General features: G+C 38.3%; 1 protein-coding gene across 3 annotated transcripts; it reads left to right on the top strand.

Moving 5' to 3' along the window:
- Positions 1-3463: 3463 nt before the first annotated feature.
- Positions 3464-18977, top strand: LOC107567147 (lysosome membrane protein 2-like). 3 transcript variants are annotated; one of them, XM_016252775.1, is made up of 14 exons: positions 3464-3593; positions 3638-3914; positions 7062-7222; positions 8194-8341; positions 8474-8668; positions 9189-9280; positions 10405-10524; positions 10601-10779; positions 12428-12546; positions 12906-12979; positions 13054-13105; positions 13190-13342; positions 15544-15591; positions 15927-18977. In XM_016252775.1, exons 2-14 carry the CDS (start codon positions 3792-3794, stop codon positions 16056-16058), a joined length of 1596 nt encoding a protein of 531 aa, XP_016108261.1. In that variant the 5' UTR covers positions 3464-3593; positions 3638-3791; the 3' UTR covers positions 16059-18977. The 3 variants fall into 3 exon arrangements, with proteins under 3 accessions (XP_016108261.1, XP_016108260.1, XP_016108262.1); XM_016252774.1 differs by having other exon boundaries at positions 3464-3605; positions 3650-3914; XM_016252776.1 differs by having other exon boundaries at positions 3536-3591; positions 3632-3914.
- The last annotated feature ends 2157 nt before the right edge of the window (positions 18978-21134 follow it).

Here is a 21134-nt window from a genome sequence, read left to right as displayed (position 1 = left end):
AAACAGAATTGCGATGAATTTGTTTTATTTTTTATTCCATATTGGAAATGGGTTTCCATATATATATTAGTATAAATAGTATAGTTGAATAAATACATTTCATAAATTTGAATGATTATTGTGGATAATAAGAAACTGAATTAATTGATTACATTTGTTTTGGCATAGTCCATTCATAAAAGTTTGCTGAAACTAACTCTACATTTGCTAAGGCATACAGTCTTGTTAAAGCAGTGTTTCTCCTCTAGCCTATACCTCCTGGTGCTTATAAAGGTTTGTTTTCACTTCTCTTATTTTCACAGATGGTTTCTGGCCTGAGCCTCCTTAACTCCCCAAGAGAGCTTTGATAAAAGTCTCATTAACTCACTTGAAGTAGTAGGCAAGTTTTTCATCAGGTTTGGCATAACTGTTTTACAGCTGACTTTGTCTTTTATCAGTAAGTTCACAACAGTTCAAGAGTAAGTACAATTAAAGTGAAGTCATAAAACTTTATGATTTTACTATATCACAGGCCGATGGCTTTATCTGTCAAAATATAGGGCATTCAATAAATTAATCTTTCTGAGAAGTGCACTCATTGACCAGTTAACAGTGAGATGTTTTTTTTAGCATGATAATATTAGAAGGTTAGTTCACCCAAAAATGAAAATTAGCCCATAAATTACTCACCCTCAAGTAATCCTAGGTGTATATGACTTTCTTCTTTCAGACGAATCGGAGTTATATAAAAACTGGTCTTTGATCTTTCAAGCTGTTTAATGCCACTCAGCGGGTGTTGCATGCATCAGTCCCAAAGAAGTAAAATAAAAAGCGCCCATCCATAAAAATAGTGTCTCACACGGCTCCGGGGGGTGAACAAAGGCCTCCTGTAGTGAATCGATGTGTTTTTGTAAGAAAAATATCCATATTCAAAACGTAATAATCACTTTAATGTAGCTTGCACCAACAGTTGTAATAATTCATTACATTTATATAGCGCTTTTTCTAGGCACTCAAAGCGCTTTACATGGTCAGGGGGGTATCTCCTCATCCACCACCAGTGTGTAGCATCCACCTTGATGATGCGACGGCAGCCATAGTGCGCCAGAACGCCCACCACACACCAGCTTATTGGTGGAGAGGAGACATAGTGATGAAGCCAAACAGTAGATATGGGGATTGTTAGGAGGCCATGATGATCAGAGGCCAATGGGCAAATTTGACCAGGGATTTTTAATGACCACAGAGAGTCAGGACCTCGGTTTAACGTCTCATCCGAAGGATGTACACGGAAGCAGTTCCGGGCGGATGACGTATGAGGTCGGTGTTGCGTATGCGCCGCTTGGAAGTGACGCACGTGAAAACGCAGGGGAGAGATCAAAACAAAATAACGGTCACTTATTAGAAGTACAAAACAAGGATTTGTAAAGAAGAATGTCGGAGGATTTCAATATAAGCCAAGAGGAGACTGCTTGTCCTTTGCTAAAGTAATGAAACTTTGCTTCCTTTGCTCCTGTTAACAAACATAGTTTTTTACGAGACTCACTGGCGCATGCGCAACGCTGACCTCATACGTCATCCGCCCGGAACTGCTTCTGTGTACAACAGCACAAGAACAAGGCGCAAGCTATACATTAAAGTGATTATTACGTTTTGAATATGGATATTTTTCTTACAAAAACGCATTGATTCGCTACAGGAGGCCTTTGTTCACCCCCCGGAGCTGTGTGAGACACTTTTTTTAATGGGTGGGCACTTTTTATTTAACTTCTTTGGGACTGATGCATGCAACACCCGCTGAGTGGCATTAAACAGCTTGAAAGATCAAAGACCAGTTTTAATATAACTCCGACTGTATTTGTCTGAAAGAAGAAAGTCATATACACCTAGGATGACTTGAGGGTGAGTAATTTATGGGCTAATTTCATTTTTACGTGAACTAACCCTTTAGGCACTCAAAAGCTTGAATGTGTCCTACAGGGACATTGTCAAATGGACATTCTGCCACATTTGTAAAATAAAGCTTTGTTTAACCCTGGGGGATGCAGGCATTTGAGAGGCTGGGGGAGGGTTATTCTTAAGAATAAAGCTTCTTTATAGACATTTATGGTTTCATAAGACTCTTTAACATTCATGGAACCTTTCCATTGTACAAACAGTGAAAAAAGTTATTTAGCTTAAAATGTTCTTTGCACTAAGAACAATCTTTTAAGAGCTGTTCACTGAAAGGTTCTTTAAGGAAACCCAACAACGGCTCACCACCTTTAGCAGCAACACGGCAGCCTGCTGTGCAGGCCAGTGACCTCGAGGTATGTTGATATCTGTTACATGTTATAATAAAGTAGTTGTCTCTGAGGTATTCTCCAGTCCTTTTTAGGGTTAAAATAGGTACTAATGTTGGTAATTCAGTTTCCTAAGTTACACAGTTGTTTTATTCTAGTCTTAAATTACTCCAGTGATACAATCAGCAACTTGGGAAACTACGCCCATTTCCAGTGAGTTATGATGACTCATAAAGTGACAGTAAGCCCTATAAGAAATATCCAAATAGGTCTATTTGACTTTGTAACATAAAATCAACAAGAAAAAAATATGTAAATGCATATTAAATATGGCCAAACTAGCCTTTGGGGTTAGGATTTAGGGGCCTATAGGTAAAATATTAACAGGTTTATAAAAAAAAAAAATCATAACTAATCATCATAGTGCCAAACAGCTTCACAATTCTTACACAGAGCTTTATTTTCTGTGGTAGTGGATGCGACCGACATCAGATTTCCAGCGTGCTCCCTTTAAATAAACTCCGCCCCGAAATCAGTCGATCAAATTCGGCATCACACTTCTGAGCCCTCGGCCAATCACGTTCGTCCGGGGGTGGTCTTAGGACGGTGGTCCGGGAAGACGTCATCCAATAGAATCGCGAGCTCCTCGGACAAACGGAACGCGACCGTCGCTGCTTACCCTGCGAGCCGCCCATTATTCATGTGCATGCACCAGTGATTTAAGGAGACACGACAGTAGATAGCGGAACGCAAATTAAGACCTAACGGTCTCGCGGCTGTCCTTTAAAAACACAAAAACGCCCCGCTGAGTTGTAACGTCTGTTCCAGTGGCTTCGTCAGCGCAGTTTTATTGTTTGTTAGACAAGTTTGTATATTTTAACTGCACATATATCCAAATGAAACACTTTATGTACTATACTAATACACTGATACACTGCTAGAGTGTTTGGGATTAGGCTAGATACGGAGTTGTACAGTTTTACAACGAAACATGAATTATATCTGCCGTTCTGCAGGTTTGCTGTTAGTATAACACTTATTTGTCTTTTTCTTGGCCTGAAGGTTGCTAAGCTGCATATATATATATTTATGCACACACATAAATCCCTTTTGAAACCCCCTTTAAATTGTGACCTCAGCGCAGAGGGAGGTTTAACACGCCCCTAGGTCCAAAAACTGTTTCTCTTGCTTGACTGGCTTATTTGAATCCAGTGAGGGAGGAGGACAAGACCTCCGATCCTCTGCGTTTAGAGCCGATAGTGTCTTAACTCAGCATCCGAGAAACACTCCCGCTAATCGCACATCACTGGGGTCTGTGCGCCGACTTCCCAAAGACAGACAGACGGACAGACAGACAGACAGACAGACAGACAGACAGACAGACAGACAGACGGGGGGAGCGATTCTGGCTTCGAGACTATCCGAGTAGAAGTTCGGAACAAGAGGAAATACAGAGAGATAGATAGAAAGAATAGTAGTGTTATTTTTTCCTCCTACAAATCAGCCAGTTTAAAACATCAACAACAAAAAATGACTAGAAGATCGTGTGCCATTTACGCCACCGGAATACTGTGCGCTCATTTGCTTATTGTGGGAATCGCCCTTCTGGTGGCTCAAGTCTTCCAAACAATGATTCAAGAACGGATAAAAAAGGTAAGTCTTTTATAAAGTGTTTAATTCCACGAAAACCCCGTGTTCCGTTATAAACCGGCTTTTAAAGCGACCCAGGGCTGCTGCTGCTGCTGTCCTGCACGAGGCTTCTGTGTTGAGCATCACGCGGAGTTGCTAATATCACTTGATGTAAGCATTGCGAAATCATGCAACAAACAAGCAGAATAATGGCATATCAGTCTCTTGACAAGTGCACGTTCTTCCTCGCGGTGAGAGCCAGACTACACAATTTCATGTTATGTACACTCAAAACCTGTCTTTTGGCCGTTTAATGCCCCCACTTTAGCGTGTAGGTGGTCAAAACATGATATTAAATTACCGTGATGTAAATGTGGGTTTGTTAGTAACCCTGATTAAAGTGGGCTGACCACGAAGCCTATCATATTGCGGAAAATACCTTTTTCTCTCTCTCTCTCTCTCTCTCTCTCTCTCTCTCTCTCATCCACCTCAGCAGTGGTGCTGTCTGTGTGTCTATGAATGAAATGCTTTCCGTTGCAAAATACCGGAGTGAATCCCTCTTCTTTAATGTAACGGGGAAGGTTATGTTAGCATGTTAATGGCAGGGGGAGGTGTGCTGTATGTGTGGCTGTGGGGGAGGGTCTCTGTCGGTTCTCCTTGGAAAAATACTTGGAAATCTGACCTCCGTATTTTTAACCAAGTGTAGTATTCAGTGTTCAATGGATTCCCTTAACCTGGAGTTCATGGCTGGGTGTTTGTCAAGTTAATTCAAAGCCTTATAACTGACCTTCATGATAAACTGTTTCACCTTTCATATTCAGCAAGTCATGTCTGGCACTCAAATATCTCCCATTGAGCCGTTAGGCTTAAGTTCTCTAGACAAAACAACTTTTTTTCAAGCCCTCAGGTGGTGTGTGTGTGTGTGTGTGTGTGTGTGTGTGTGTGTGTTTGAGTAGGGCGTGGAGTGGGTGGCATGTTTCAGGAGTTTCTACATGTGAAGCAGTATGTAGTTTTTCTAAAGAGCGTTTCATCTGTGTTGACAGGTAAAACTTCCTTTTAGCTCAGGTTAAAATTAAAATTCACATGCTCTGTTATGTAAAGCAACACAAAAAAACATTTCCAGTTGCTGCTACCAACATAAGCAGAAGACTGGATCTGGTATCTGCTTTTGTAATGTTGACTACTTCCACGTAAAGGACAAATGATCTCACTGTCTAAATACAAACATGTATTGTTTTTCTTACCTTGGCTGTAGTTGCTGGATCAAGGCTTTGAACATTTTAACTAGTTTGATGTCCTTGTGACCTTCAAAGATCTGTCTTCTCAAGGTTGCTGAGCACAGCAGTTGTGTCTGAAGGTTGATGCAGTAGTTTGTTTTCTGTAATCATTTAAAAAAAAAAAAAAATTCATAGTAATATTCAAAATGGATTCCATAGAATAGTTGTAAGAAAATCTGTAAAGAATGTAATCATGTACACTACCATTCAAAAGTTTGAGGTCAGTAAGATTTATTTTACATTATGACAAAAAAAAATCTTTTTCAATCAAACTTTCTATTCATCAAAGAAGAATATTTTTGATTTCCACAAAAATATTAAGCAGCACAACGGTTTTCATAGATAATCTGCAGCAAATCAGCATATTAGAATGATTTCTGAAGGATCATGTGACACTGAAGACTGAATGGCTGCTGAAAATGTAGTTTTGTCATCACATCACAGTTTTTAAAATATAATATTATTTCACAATATTACTGTATAGCCCTTTTGATTAAATAAATGCGGCTTTGAAGAGCATTAGAGACTTAAACATTAAAAAATCTTACCGACCCCAATTTAGCGTATGAGTACTTGTTAAGGTGTGGTCTGGTGGTTTTAGCCAATTAAACTTTAACTGTTGTCTATAAGCTAAAATGCATTGCTTCTTTTAAGAACAAAATCCTTAATTTTTAACCAGGTGTAATTAACAACTGTTAAATTTAATATGGATTAAAGAAAATATGCCCTGACAAACCTCCTGAGAAACCATGAGAGATTAGAAAAGAGAGTCAGGTTGTGACGCAACATAATCTTACTTTAAAGAAAAGCTTTAGTCTGATTTCACTACACATGATTGAACAAGTTGAATAGCTGCAGATTTTCTTTACCGGTACTTTACTTTGTGGAAAAGCACAGGGTTACTCCTAATGACAGAGATCCCATTCAGAGCTTACATGTGGAGGGGAAAAAACTCTGTTCAAAAGACAGGTGTACTCTTAAATGATATGACCTGTTTGAACAAAGACACCTTTATGTTATTCTCTGGGTCATAATAAATTAATGTGCCATTTGTCATGAATCGATTGGTGATTTGCAGATCATGACACAGATCATATGTTAGAATGATTGATTTTTTTCAACGTAAGGCACTTCTTTAACCATCTGTCCAGTGATTCTAGCAAATCACTTTCCTGAAAGGACCTTTCAGACGCTGAAGGTCCAGTGAAGGGGGCCGTGATGTTTGTTGTTTTGGAGCGGCTGCTCTGCTACACTGCTGAAGTCATGGCTTTTGATGCCAGATAGCATTATCTGCATTCTGCTGATAAACCGTCTGGTTGTTACGAGTTTGTCACGAGTCACCCTTTGGAGACTCGTTTTGTCTATTACTACACAATTTTGTGCTGTCACGTAGTCATGATGAATGACGTGGTTCTGAAGGTAGTTTGTCATTTCAAAATAAACCTTGTTCCTCCTTCTGAGTTCAGATCACGACACTCGAGAAGTGAGAAGTGGGACTGCTGAACCTACTTTCTGATGGAAAATTCAAATAGCAGAGAAATGTGTTTGTGTTGCTCTCGTGTGTCGTGGATGGCTGATGTTGATGTTTTTCTTCCTCTTCTGTAACTGAATCAGCTCCACTGTCTGCTGAGGTCTTTCCCTTTTTTTTTTCTTTTTTTCCTCCTCATCCCAGCGCTCGCTTTACTTCATGTCTGTAGTATTTCTATCATAGCAGGTCATTGACACTTCACCTGAAACTTTTACGTCAATCAGCATTCAGCTTTTGTGTTCGTTCTTCCCTAAATTATATTGAAACTCAGCTTAAACATTGAGTTTAACCTCTTTTAAACAGACAGCATTTTCTGGTCTTTTAGTGTTCTCTCTTGACCGCTGACTCTGACTGTTTCATTCACAGGAGATCACACTGGCTGAGAACAGTAGAGTATTGGACGGCTGGATAAATCCACCACCACCTGTTTACATGCAGTATTTCTTCTTCAATGTTACCAATCCAGATGAGTTTTTGGCTGGGAAGGAAAAGCCCAAAGTCACTCAAATAGGACCATATACCTACAGGTGATTTACCAGTCTTTAAATATACTCAATCTTCAGATATTCATGTTCATTTTCAAGATTCTGGGCCGCCTGAAGTGTTTCGTTTTCTAAACGATACTGTCTGTTGTCAGGGACAACAAGTTTGGCACACAATTCTAGAAATGACTCATTCTTTTAGTAGAAAACAGGAAACGTTTACCTACCCACTTCAAACTAAATGTCAAATATTTGTAAAAATGCAAACTTAGTGTTTTTTAAAAAGAAATATTCCACAAGGATGCATTAAAAAAAAAAATTCTTCCGTGAGCATCTAACTGCCTCCTCGTAATAATAATAATAAAAAATTCTATGCCTTCACTTTTTCTGTTCTCTTATCATCCTCCTGTCCTAGCTTTAAGTTTTTACTATTTTGAACGATGAGTGAAACCTTGTATAACAGGCACTTCTCATGTTTATTGGCATCTTGTGATAAATCGCTTGTTGTATTCCTCAACTGTAAGTTGCTTTGGATAAAAGTGTCTACCAAATGAATAAATAAAAAAATAAATAAAAAGTGACAGTAAAGACATGAGTAATGATAGAAAAGATTCCTATTTCAAATAAATGCTGTTTATTGAACTTTCTATGAACGAATCCTGGATACAAACTTTCATTGTGTCCACAAAAATATTAAGCAGCAAAACTCTTTTCTGCATTGATGATAATAAGAAATGTTTGTTGAGCACCAATTCAGTATATGAGCATGATTTCTGAAGGATCATGTAACACTAAAGACTGGAGTAATGGCTGCTGAAAATTCAACTTTGCCATCAGAGAAATGAATGACATTTTAATATATAATAAAATAGTAAAGTGTTATTTTAAATTGTAGAATTTTACAGTATTACTGTTTTACTGTATTTTTGATCAAATATATGCAGGCTTGGTGAGCATAAGAGACAGTTGCCAATTTTGATTGTAAATTTAAATAAAGTGCTTCTTTCTGTTATCAGGGAATATCGACCAAGGGAAAATGTCACTTTCCTAGAGAATGGGACGAAAATCTTTGCCACAAATCCCAAAAGCTTTGTGTTTCTCCGCGACATGTCAGTGGGAGATCCTGAGGTTGACCGTGTGACAACGGTTAACATTCCATTCATTGTAAGAAGGGTTCTGTTATTGGCACTGAATCATTTTGCCTTTAAATTTAGTCTGCCCCTAACACTTGTTTAACTGATTATCTTTGATCCAAATGCGAAGAATTTGCTCTGAATACTTTCTCTCTTATTTCAGGCTGTGATGAACGAGTTAAACTCCTACTCCTTCTTTCTGAGGTCTTTTGTGTCTATGTGGATGGGATCCATGGGCATCGAGGTGTTTATGAATCGTGCAGTACATGAGGTCCTGTGGGGTTTTAAAGATCCACTGCTGTCCAAACTCCACACCATGAGACCAGAAGTGGATGAGCATTTCGGCCTTATGTACAATGTGAGAATCTGCAGTTTTGTCATATTCAGTGCTTTAGTCAGTCTAAATGGAGATAAAATGTGGTCTAAATGGGTCATATATTTGTGCAACCAACACAAAGTTGCACATGCAACCTCTAAAGCACATATACGATCAGAACAGGATAGGCAAATTACGTTATCATGACCCTGTCTGTCATAGACTGCAGATGTTGACAGGCTTGACACAGTGGCCTGGTTTACTCTAATGGGTTTTAGACTTTCTTTAGGGATTATATATGTATTAGATTTAGGACAGATATTAAATATCTGCAGTTTGTGCAATAGTAGGTATAATGTCAGTCCCTCGAACCAGCAAGTAATTGTTTTACATTAATAAAACATTTAGTCTTTAACTCTGTAATCATATCATGGCCGTCAAACAACATACTTTCCTACTCTCTGATGACTTCTAGTCATCTTTACCCTTATGTGACTTGTGTGACTATTTTCTGCTAATAGATGTAACATTATATTAAATACAGTTTATGTACTGACTACAGAAAAATGGAACCCATGAGGGTGAATTTGTCTTCCACACTGGAGAGAAGAACTACATGGACTACGGCAAGATTGACACGTGGAATGGCATCAGGTACCTCAATGCTTGCGTAATCTGCATTGCCTTACTGACATAGTGAGGATTCTTAGGAAATTGGGTTAAACAGCATGCCTGCATTAGATGCTAGACAAGTCAATAGTATAAAGTCTTAGAAAAAAAGCTCCTGTGCTTCTCAGTTACCCCATATCCTGATTTAAATTGACCCATTTCCCAATAAATACAACTTCAAATCACTTTGGCAGATATACACAATGGGTCAAAAGTTTGGAATAATGGCGCTTTTAATTTTTTTTTGCTGGAAATCATGATGCATTTTTCAGGATTCTTTGTTGAATAGAAAATTCAATAGAACAGCATTTATTTTAAACAGAAATCTCTTATAAATATAAACCATTATAAATATATAGTTCAGTCATGAAACTTTAGATGGCACAGGCTGACGAGTTGTTAATGTAACTGATGATATTCAGAGTTAAATGACTTGGCACAAGCTGATTGGTTCATGCTACATATGCAGCCAATGAGCTTACTGCCTTGCATTTATATGGCTGGCTAGCATTCACTAGAGATTCCTGCAGCGCGCTTTCTGAGTTTCTCTGAAACCCTCCACTTTCCCCAGCTCCACCTGTATAGATCTGCTACGGGTTATTTTATATGCTATTTGTGCAGCAGCAGTATGTCTTAAATACTCATGGCACCGTATCGCCATATGCATTGGCAGTAGCAAGTTCCTGTACGTGCTTGCAGCAGCAGCAATAACCAACAGCAGCAGCAATTCAGCAGCAGCGTTGCAGATCTGTTCTGCCAAGACCAAATACATTAACATTGTCATATCCATCACCATGTTAAATCTTCCAAGAGTCACTTTTAGTCAATTTAATGCGTCCTTGCTGAACATAAGTATTCATTTCTTTTCTTTTTTTCTTTTAAAACAGTCATTTTAAATTGTATATTTTACAATATTATTGTTTTTACTGTATTAATCAAATAAACGAGAGACTTCTTTGAAAAACCTAGAAAATTCAGTTGTTTTAAACTTTTGACATGTAGTGTATATTTTTGGATTAGAATTATGGAGAAAAATACATAAACCTTACTTTTCCATTATAACCTGTGGCAGAAACAATGGTCTTATCTATTCATTTTCTCATTAACAGTCAGATGAACTGGTGGTCGTCTAACCAGAGCAACATGATCAATGGTACGGATGGCAGTGTCTTCCACACCTTCCTGTCCAGGAAAGAGCTCCTCTACATCTTTGCTGCTGATCTGTGCCGGTAAGCAACATGTTTTAACACTTACAAGGTACTTGGTTACTTGTACATGGTTACTTACGTTCTTTATTACATGCAGATCCATTCATTTGGGTTACGTGGCTGACACAGAGGTGAAGGGCATCCCTGCCTTCCGCTTCGCCCCGCCTTCAGATGTGCTGGCTCCTCCAGATGAGAACCCCAATAACGCTGGCTTCTGCGTGCCTGCTGGGGATTGTCTAGGAAAAGGTGTCCTCAAAGTCAGCGTCTGTCGGCAAGGTAAGCCTGTTCTGGGTCACACCGCACCTTGGCTTCAGGGCCATCGTGTTTGTTGGAGCAGGTTTTTACAGTGGGAAAGATGTGGGATGTTTTCAGAAAAAGCAATTTCCTTGAATTACATGGGGAAAATAGGGTAACTTCTTAAGGCAATTTGTTTAACAAGGTAAAGCAATCTAAGTGTGCTAAAGGTTTTGGTGCCCTGAATAACTGGTGCAGACTGACATTTAACCAAAGCAAATCAAGCATGTGCATTTAGTATTGAATTTTAGGGTTTCCCCATTACTTATAGGTGGCCTCGTAACCCGAGTTCAAGTTAAATCAGTCTGCTATTGTTTGCTCACTCGTAGACTATGAAAGGGAAATCAGAGTTCAGCGCTTAATGAATAACTTTTAGTGCAATTTTATGACTCAAGCACTTGATTTGCTGAAGGTGTCCTCAGACAGATTACTCTCTCAGCCTCTATTGTTTCCGCCATAAACTAGTAGGCTTTTATTATTATTGAACGAAAGTAAACTCTCACTTTTATCATGTGAGGGCTCATGATAGGAAACAGCTGTCGAATTTTGCACATAGTTTGATTAGTCATCATTCCTAGAAGGGTTCATGACAGTTCATTAATGGTTATATTTAGAGTGTTATTAAGGAATGGGATACAGGATATAAATCAGTGATATGTTACATATTTTGTTATCTAACGATAGTCTAAGCACCTAGTAGTAGTATTTTGTGTTCTTGGTGGGTGTTCAGGTACTGGCTGTCTTGTTATTGAGTATGTGCTTAAAAAAGAGGAAGTTTAATTCTGTTAATGTGCATAAAACAACAAAAATTCCCAGGAAATGCCTCATGGGCATAATTTCAGAAAATGGAAAATGTCAAGAAACATAAGAAGTAAAATCTTAAAAACTGCAAATTTGCAGTCACCTGCTCCAGTGATGCGTTTTTACTTTCTTTGCATTTGTTGATCATTTACATGTCTTTATAACTTACAACCATAAGCATTTGCATTTGGAGAAATATATATATACTTTACCATTCAAAAGTTTGGGGTCAGTAAGATTTCTTTTTATAGAAATTAATACTTTTATTCAGCAAGGACACATTAAATTATTACAATGTTACAAAAGATTTCTATATTAATTAAATGTTGTTCTTTTAAACTTTCTATTCATCAAAGAATCCTGGAACAAAATGAATCACTGTTTCTGCAAAAATATCAAGCGCCGTTTTCAACATTGATAATAAAAAAAATGTAAGGAATAGGGAATAATTTATACATTTTAAAATATATTTAAATAGAAAATATGCCATCATATGCCATCATTTTTAAGTATATGAATGTATAGCAGTTGTGGAGTTATGTTAGGCACCTATGTTTTTTGTGGCATGGCTAGGTAAAAATCTGAACTACTGGCCTGGTTGGACAAGCATAAAAAAAACTGAGGCTTGACATAACTTTTAATTATCTTCTTTATTATCTTTATGACCAGTCATTATAAATGCAATAGCTGATAAACAGGTTGTAAACAATTATTTCATATTCATAGAGCTTTCCTAGATGGGTGCTCTACACGTGAGTGTTAACTAATCTGAATAAAGGAACAGCAACTAAAGCTTGTTTCCTGATTTTATTCCCCCTTCACTATACAGGTGCACCCATTGTTGTGTCATTCCCTCATTTTTACCAAGCCGATGAGAGGTACATCAGTGCCATTGATGGAATGAATCCAAATGTGGAAGAACATGAAACGTATCTCGACATCAACCCGGTAAGCAGTGCAGAAGTTTTGTGATTTTTACTGTTTTACTGTGACAGCACTGACCTGTTAGGGCTCTTGTGGTTTATAATCTGAAAGTTGTATACACCCGTACTTACCATAACAGGAAAAAATAAGGTGATTCACTCTGGTAACCACAAGTGAATGTGAAACCTCACCTACCTAACTCTACCTAGAATCCCAGCGATTGTTTCTGTAGCATGTCGTGATGGAAAATGTACTCATTAAGTTGCCATTTGATGGACTGATCCACATGTTGTTTCGGGTGGAACAGATCAAAGACTCTGTGTAATGTGGTGAACATTGGTTGACTTTTAATAGTAAATTGGCCCTTTTCCTCTCTTCTGCAGACCACAGGGGTTCCCATTCGTGCCTGTAAGAGAGCTCAGCTCAATGTCATACTGAAGAGAGTCCCTGGCTTTCCGTGAGTAAAATTACCTATTAAAGAATATTCTGGAATGAAAAAAAAGGCTAATGAGACATTTTTTTCCTTTTCAGCAAAACAAAATTCCTGAATGAGACAATTTTCCCCATCATGTATGTCAACGAGGTGAGCTTTCATGTAATCCTTGCTTCCTTCAGAATATAAATTTTTCTGTTCAAAAAGGTCATTTGTTTTATGCTGAATTTTCAGACTGCAACTATCGACGATGAGTCTGCAGCCCAGATGAGGACGCTTCTGCTGATTGTAACGGTGGTTTCCAACTTCCCAGTCATTATTGTGGGACTGGGGGCCATTTTATTTGTGGTCCTGATCTTCCTCGTCTGCAGGAACCGCCAGAGAAAGGTAAAAAATTTACGAGCTTATATATTGCCTAATTAAGAGTAGAAATATGACCCTGGACCACAAAACCAGTCTTAAGTCGCTGGGGTATATTTGTAGCAATAGCCAAAAAAAACATTGTACGGGTCAAAATTATTGATTTTTCTTTTATGCCAAAAATCATTAGGATATTAAGTAAAGATCATGTTCCATGAAGATATTTTGTAAATTTCCTACTGTAAATATATTAAAGCTTAATTTTTGATTAGTAATATGCATTGCTAAGGACTTCATTTGGACCACTTTAAAGGTGATTTTCTCAGTATTTGGATTTTTTTTTTATCCTCAGATTCCAGATTTTCAAATAGTTGTATCTCTGCCAAATATTGTCCTATCCTAACAAACCATACATCAATGGAAAGCTTATTTATTCAGCTTTCAGATGCTGTATAAATCTCAATTTGGAAAAATTTACCCTTATGACTGGTTTTGTGCTCCAGGGTCACATATGTCATTTAGGTAGGGTTGGGTATCGAAAACCGGTTCCATTTTAGAACCGGTTCCAAATTTCCAAGAACCGGGTATTCGATAAGACGAGTGCATTTCGATTCTGCTTAACGGTTCCTGCGTGCGCATTTTAATGTGATTCAAAATTATTTAAGTGCAGGAACGGAAATAACTTGTTTGCGTGCAGCGCACATGAAGTGCAAGCGCGAGCACAGAGAACAGAGATCGCGGTGCGGGTTCCCGGTTTGTGTCCGTTTTCGAACCGTTCTGTGTATTTCCACTGTAGAAAAGGTTGTTCCGGGCCAAAACTGACTTCTTTCATATTTGTCGACCAATATGCAGAAAACTATGTCAGTATATCATCATAAACACTGCCGTTTTTGTTTTCTTACGTGAACGTAAACAGATGAGAAAGAAAACACACATGTACAGTATTTTTAGATCTGCATGCGTTCGGTGTTAAAGAGACAACAGCCTAATAAACACGCTGCCTGTCATTAATGTTAATCAAACAGCTTTCAGATGCTGTATAAATCTCAATTTGGAAAAATTTACCCTTATGACTGGTTTTGTGCTCCAGGGTCACATATGTCATTTAGGTAGGGTTGGGTATCGAAAACCGGTTCCATTTTAGAACCGGTTCCAAATTTCCAAGAACCGGGTATTCGATAAGACGAGTGCATTTCGATTCTGCTTAACGGTTCCTGCGTGCGCATTTTAATGTGATTCAAAATTATTTAAGTGCAGGAACGGAAATAACTTGTTTGCGTGCAGCGCACATGAAGTGCAAGCGCGAGCACAGAGAACAGAGATCGCGGTGCGGGTTCCCGGTTTGTGTCCGTTTTCGAACCGTTCTGTGTATTTCCACTGTAGAAAAGGTTGTTCCGGGCCAAAACTGACTTCTTTCATATTTGTCGACCAATATGCAGAAAACTATGTCAGTATATCATCATAAACACTGCCGTTTTTGTTTTCTTACGTGAACGTAAACAGATGAGAAAGAAAACACACATGTACAGTATTTTTAGATCTGCATGCGTTCGGTGTTAAAGAGACAACAGCCTAATAAACACGCTGCCTGTCATTAATGTTAATCAAAGAACAAAAGAAAATCATTCACTGATCTTGACTGAATATATTTAATTGATTAATCTATATTTTATTTATGAAAAGGTCGTGGGGATTGGATTTTTTATCTTATTGGAATCGATAAGAATCGGAATCGATCAAATTCAAACGATACCCAACCCTATTTGTAGGTCAACAATACCTTTCCGTGGAACAATATTAATGGAGTAACAGTTAATATTCTCTTGAAATGCCAGTATGGAAAAGCCTTTAATATCCCATCAAACCTTACACACCCTAGACTAAAGTCAATTAAATGCGTCACTCACATTGACGGCACTAACCCTTGCTTTAATACCCATGCATGCACCTGCAAGAGGGAATGCATGTGCTCTAGTGAATGTATTCCTTTATGAAATGTGTTCTTTTGTTACACAGTTTTTCTTTGCAATAAAACAGTAATTATCAGTTGGGTTGGTCAACCATTGTTATGGTTCAGTGGGAAAACATTTGTTTTGCACATTTATATACTAATGTTCAAAAGTTCCTTTTAAAGAATTTATCACTTGAGATCTGCCAATGATGCATAATGCTGTTATGTTTTCATTTCCAGTAACGTTTTTCCTCCCCTTTTTTTTGTTCCAATTCAGAATGAAGTAAAACGTATTGATTTTACTGAAGCTTTTCATTCTTTTGCTGTAAGTCTTCATTTTCCCTTTTACACACATTTGGCTTTCATTTTGTTCAAATTTGCTTGTTGTATCGTTGTATTTGGTCATTTTGAGCATTATGAGTGACCATTTAAGTTAAAAGTTTTCATATGAATACCTTGTTTGTTGTTTTGAAATAACTTCTATTTCTGGAAGTCATGTTCATTGCTTTTCCTGCATGGTGATTGTAATGTACGTCTGCAGTCTTTCACCGCATTAGAGTAGATGTTTAGCTACATAGTCCATAGTGGTACGTGGTTTCATGTTGACATCTACATGTTTTTACCAATGCACACGCTAATGGTCCTGCATGTTCTGTACAGACGGCGAAAGACGAAACGGCTTATACCCAAGTGAGCAACCAAACAGAGGATTCGCCAGAGAACCGCAACAACCAGCCTTTGAGGAACGGATCTTATATCGCCATGTCACCAGTAGAGGCGCAAAAGTGTTGATGAAGAAGACTGGTGGAGTCTCACCTGAGGACATCACGTCTATCCTCCTCACCCTTTTTATATGTTAGTTTTCACTGTGCGATTCGTCTTCGGGGGCCAGACCCCGCACGCTCACCACCGTTTGCCAAGGGTCACTTATTTGACTCGTGACTTCTGTTTCCTTGAGCATGGCCTTTCAAACTGCCATATCTTCAATCAAAACGTATGTAAGCTCAAAGCACCCACTTCAGTTTCGAACAACCGTCTTCTGGGTTTCCAGAGGCTTCTGTTGCCTAGTCCTGAGAGGCCTAAAATACACTATCTTGCCTTTTGAAAATACATATATGCATTGCATGCTCACAGAGTCCATAGTTCCTGAAGGGTCATAAACCCTTTCAGCATGAGAGAGCGTGAAGAGTCCACAGCCTGTGCTTTTTAAAGTGTTTCAGATCTCTTCCCACACTACTGTCTACAGGTCTACACAGGCAGGCCTTGAACTAACACAGCTCTTCCTACGTCAAACCCTTTGATAATGAACAGATATCGGTTTACCTCCTCTAAGAGTATTAGAGAGCTAAAAGATCTAATATGCTAACAAAAAACTGGGTCTTATCCAGAACATGTGTGTGTGAGAGATTGTACATACCAGTATGTGTGTGTGTGTGTGTGTAATTATATGTGTGTGTATTTCTGCAGGCATGTCAATGCTTGCATGTTTTTGTCACACTGTGGTGAACTGCTCTGGTGGGTCACCGTCCACCGATTTGCACGATGCAGTGTGACGACAAAGTGGAAACTAGTGACTTCAGCGGTTCGCTCCATTTCACAGTATCCGAGTCACATTTATTCTGATGCCAGAAACATTTCAGTAATGCTGGCTGTTAAAAGAGATCAGACCGACTCCTTTAAAGCATTGTATTACAGAAATCATACTAGCTTTTAGCATTTCGTAACACATGTAGAACACTTAGAAGTGAGACTTGAATTTTTCTGCCTTACAACTACTTACGAATACAGTGTGATTCTACTGCATAGATGTGGCAGGTAGACGGTGGAACTAGTCGAAATGTCAGACAAATATCAGCGAATCAGTGGCGGACTTAGAACTACATCCCTCCCTTTTCACAGCAAAACACGTCTGTTCTGTAATCTCGAGGGCACAACTACAGTCCGCTGAATCCACAGTCTAATCAGAGCGGAAGGGGTTAAAGGTCAACAGGTTTTTGAGGGGTTATCGGTGAAGTTAAAAACACATTTTTTCTGTGCACGTTCGGTTTATATTTACCCTCAGTGGGCGAAAGAGACTCTAGCACTTGAATCACTGCTTGTGTCTGTTGAGATTTATTTTCGTTTTGCTTTTGCGAAGCCTTCGCTATTGCTAAAATATGAATCGAGGCCATATTTTAAATCAACTTGAACAGGATGTGATAGCTGCACACTTTACAAAATATCACTAAAGAAGATGAGTCGTCGCATGCATCTCTGTTTGTCCAAATGAATCTTTCTGGTTATCTGTCTGAAGTTGCCATAACCAGTGTGTGCAGTTACACTCGGTTATTTGAAAGTCGTATGTATCTGTAAATCATTCCCATTTTGGTGACGCTTGCTGGAATGATTGGCGTTTGTTACTTTTACTTGATGTAAACCATCTGTTACTTATTGCGACCACGGTTTTCGTGGATTGCAGTGCACATTGTTGCATATTTGCCTGTGCCATGGAATTAGCTTATCTTGAAGATTTAGTGCAAGGTTTAAACTGGAAAAGCTGTGTACTTGCGTGTCTTATGCAGCTGTATGTGAAGAAAAAAAATTTGAGGTAAAGTAATTCAAGCTTTAGTTTAATTAACTACCAGTCCATTACAGTGGCTCTTTGAGTTTTGTTGTCAGCGCAAATAGTATATAAATTACCTAAATATGGTCTTTGTTCAGCTCCGTCTGTCAAAGACCCCGCTGGAATATTGTGGTAAGATGTAACATGTGACTTGAGTATGAAAGATCTATGAACCTGAGCCATTTCTAAAGAGTTTCCAGATTCCTAATGGTGACTTTTGCCCCTATATGCTTGACCAAAGATTACATTGGTTTGGTAGATAACTGGTTTGTTTACTTTCCACACAGATAGCTGTAGTGCCATCGATTTCCCATTTACAAGAGCATTAGAACTTCATTGTCTACAAGGGCAAATAAAGAAAATAAACAATTGAAAAAGTCACTAAATATTTTCCAGAGCATACTATGTGAGTTTATAATGTGATACAGCAAAGAACTTAAGATGTAAAGTGTTGCTACAGCGTGCAAAGAAACTCTCAGTATTATGTATTGACACAGCAATACAACAATATGTAAAAAGCAAATTTTATAATAAAGTAAAAATGTTTTGTAATCAGACAGACAAATATTTATGTATTCATATGTTCAATGGTATGTACATTATCTGAATTTGTAAGGTCTTTTCTTTGGTCTTGTTCATTTCTGTATTTTGTAATTATTTTGTAATATTACAAGTAGGGTCATCAAGCACAGTTTTCTTAATTTAAATTTTTTCCCCCTTCAGACTTATGAAGTAGAACCAAGTGAATATTGTCCTAAATTGGAGATGGAACAGTGTATGTGGTTGTAAAAACTGTTAACTTTGATGGAGAAAGGCTTGTGTTGTATCTGTGGGGTGTGAGCCTATTGTGTGTAATGATCTCCTGTTATACAACTCTCTCAAGCTGTCAACACACTGTTTGTCCAACTGGAATAACAAAGGGAAGGCTGAGTGTCTTTGAGTTCCACTTAGGAGGATTGCCATAGTGCCATGTCAGGTACAAGGGAAATTTCCAATTGCAATCTAACCTTTTTTTTCTTAGATGAATGATGCCCTCCTTCAGGGATGAGCTTTTAGTGCCATATCATCCTTGTTTATTTCACTTGATTTAGTAGCAACATGTTTAAGCAGTGTAGCAGTTGTTTTTTGTTGTTTTAGTTCCCCCCTCTGCCTTCATTTCAGGGCTGGTAAAAGCCTCACAACAACTTTGAGGGTGGTTTTAAAAACACTGAACACTTCACCAAGTCCTCCTGAGATGCATTGTGTTTTTTGCTGCTGAGAATGACAATCCTTATGTCATGTTAGGTGCAAATTCATTTAAAGTAATATTCATTTTTAGTTTTGATAATTTACACTGCACAAATCTTTCTACAATGCTTTTGTAAACATTTTTAGTGTTATTTGCAAAAAATAAAAAAATGTTACAATTCTTGCTAATTCTTTTGTCATGTCTGCTTTCCTGTTTGATGCATTTACAGAGGGACTCGATGAATATAAAAAAAGTTGGATTTTTTTTTTTTTTTTTACATTTTATATAAAATATTTTCAAAATATCAAGGCTGCATTTATTTGATCAAAATAAAAATAGTAATACTGTAAAAATATTACTTTATATATATATATATATATTTCCATATACTACATATATTTTCTACAGGCATTATGAATCACATGTTTCTTCAGAAATCATTCTAATTGCTGCTCAAAAAATAAATAAAAAATTATCAATGTTCAAAACTGCTAAATATTTTTACGAAGTCTTTCATTTTTTTAAATGATTATTTTATGAATACAAAGTTAAAAAAAACAGCATTTATTTTAAAAAGAAATCTTCTGTAGTATTGTCTTGGTGAAAAATTATCAATCCATAAATATATAAAAATCTTAGTTTAGTGTATCTTCTCCACAGACAGAACCCCACTCCAAAAAAAAGTAGTCCATGACTTGAGTACTATTTTCCAAGTCTACAAAAGCCTCTACTATTAACGTTATAGGGTTTGGAATGAAACTGTGGTGAGTAAATAATGGCAATAATTATTAATATTCATTTTTGGTTGACCTCTTTAATGGACTTACCTGTCTAAAGCTGAAGAATTCATTTGTTGTTAATGACTTGAATTGTGACGTTTCACTGAACCCCAGTTGAAGGACTTGATCGTTTTGTCACTTGTGAGATCTGATGGCCTATTCAAGGTCTTTAAAGGGGTCATATGATGTTGAAAGTTTTCCTTTCTCTTTGAAGTGTTACAAGCTCTTGGTGCATAAAGAAGATCTGTAAAGTTGCAAAGACTAAAGTCTCAAATCCAAAGAGATGTTCTTTATAAAAGTTAAGAGTCAGCCACACCTACCTAAAACGGCTCGTTCTAACACGCCCCCACATATCTTCGTCACTGTGTGGGAAGATTTGCATAACACCACCCAAATGTTCACGCAAAGAAAGAAGGCGTAACTTTTATTCTCACTGTAGTATTGTTGCTGCTGCCATGTCGTGAAGGCGCTGGGTGCTTTTTTGTGGAAGCAAAACTACTTTGTTTGGTCTTCCAAAAGAGGACGATATCCACTTCGTCATGCCTGGAGCTGATCTGTGCTGGTCGCTGAGGGAATACATCAACTTTCACCGTGGACGAAGCGGAGTCCAGCCCGGGGTCGTCACATGGTTGCCGCTAATTCGTCGCATCCGCCAGGTGCGCCGTTCTAGACCCCGCCGCCTCAGCTCACACTAGCCTGGCCTCAGCTCACTCTAGCCCGGCCTCAGGTCACTATATCCCGGCACGCTAAGCCGGGGCTTCCCCTCACGCTAGGCCGCTGTGTGTTTCGTTGTGAAAGCGAAACTACTTTGTTTGGCCTTCCAAAAGAGGCCACGACTAGAAATCAGTGGTTAAGTTGTATTTACAACACTGTTCCAGAACAGTTTAACCCAAATATCCAGATGTGTGCAGCACATTTTATGGAGGACTGTTTACTGATCCTGGGAGAGTAACGTTAGACTAAAATGCCGGCAGTTCTGACTCACAGTCTGTAAGTACGTTTTCATTTAAAGGATTTGCCACAGACGATTCAAACGCGAGTTTTGAGCAGTGTAGAGTAGCACTTGTTGTTTGTCATTTCTCCGATCACAAATGCAGACAGAGTTTTATGTTTACACGGCGCGATGCAATGCAACGCGTAAAAAGACAGTAGAAGTCATTATAATCAGTAATTATGTCTCCACTGGATGCAACAAATGCCTCGTTTGTAATGGGTTTTAATGTTTTTGGCTCGTCGCTCTGGCCGGGACACGCCATCAA

The sequence above is a fragment of the Sinocyclocheilus grahami genome, unplaced genomic scaffold (genome assembly GCF_001515645.1).
Source record: "Sinocyclocheilus grahami isolate Dianchi unplaced genomic scaffold, SAMN03320097.WGS_v1.1 scaffold1130.1, whole genome shotgun sequence".
Classification (NCBI taxonomy): Eukaryota; Metazoa; Chordata; class Actinopteri; order Cypriniformes; family Cyprinidae; genus Sinocyclocheilus; species Sinocyclocheilus grahami.
This window is presented reverse-complemented; position numbering and strand designations above follow the sequence as displayed.

What these genes read in the sequence shown, in the direction of transcription:
- LOC107567147 (XM_016252775.1), top strand. Translation starts at nt 3,792, where the DNA reads ATGACTAGAAGATCGTGTGCCATTTACGCCACCGGAATACTGTGCGCT. An exon ending in ATTTCGGCCTTATGTACAAT is followed by an intron (nt 8,669 to 9,188) that starts GTGAGAATCTGC and finishes TACTGACTACAG; the next exon opens with AAAAATGGAACCCATGAGGG. An exon ending in TTTGCTGCTGATCTGTGCCG is followed by an intron (nt 10,525 to 10,600) that starts GTAAGCAACATG and finishes TATTACATGCAG; the next exon opens with ATCCATTCATTTGGGTTACG.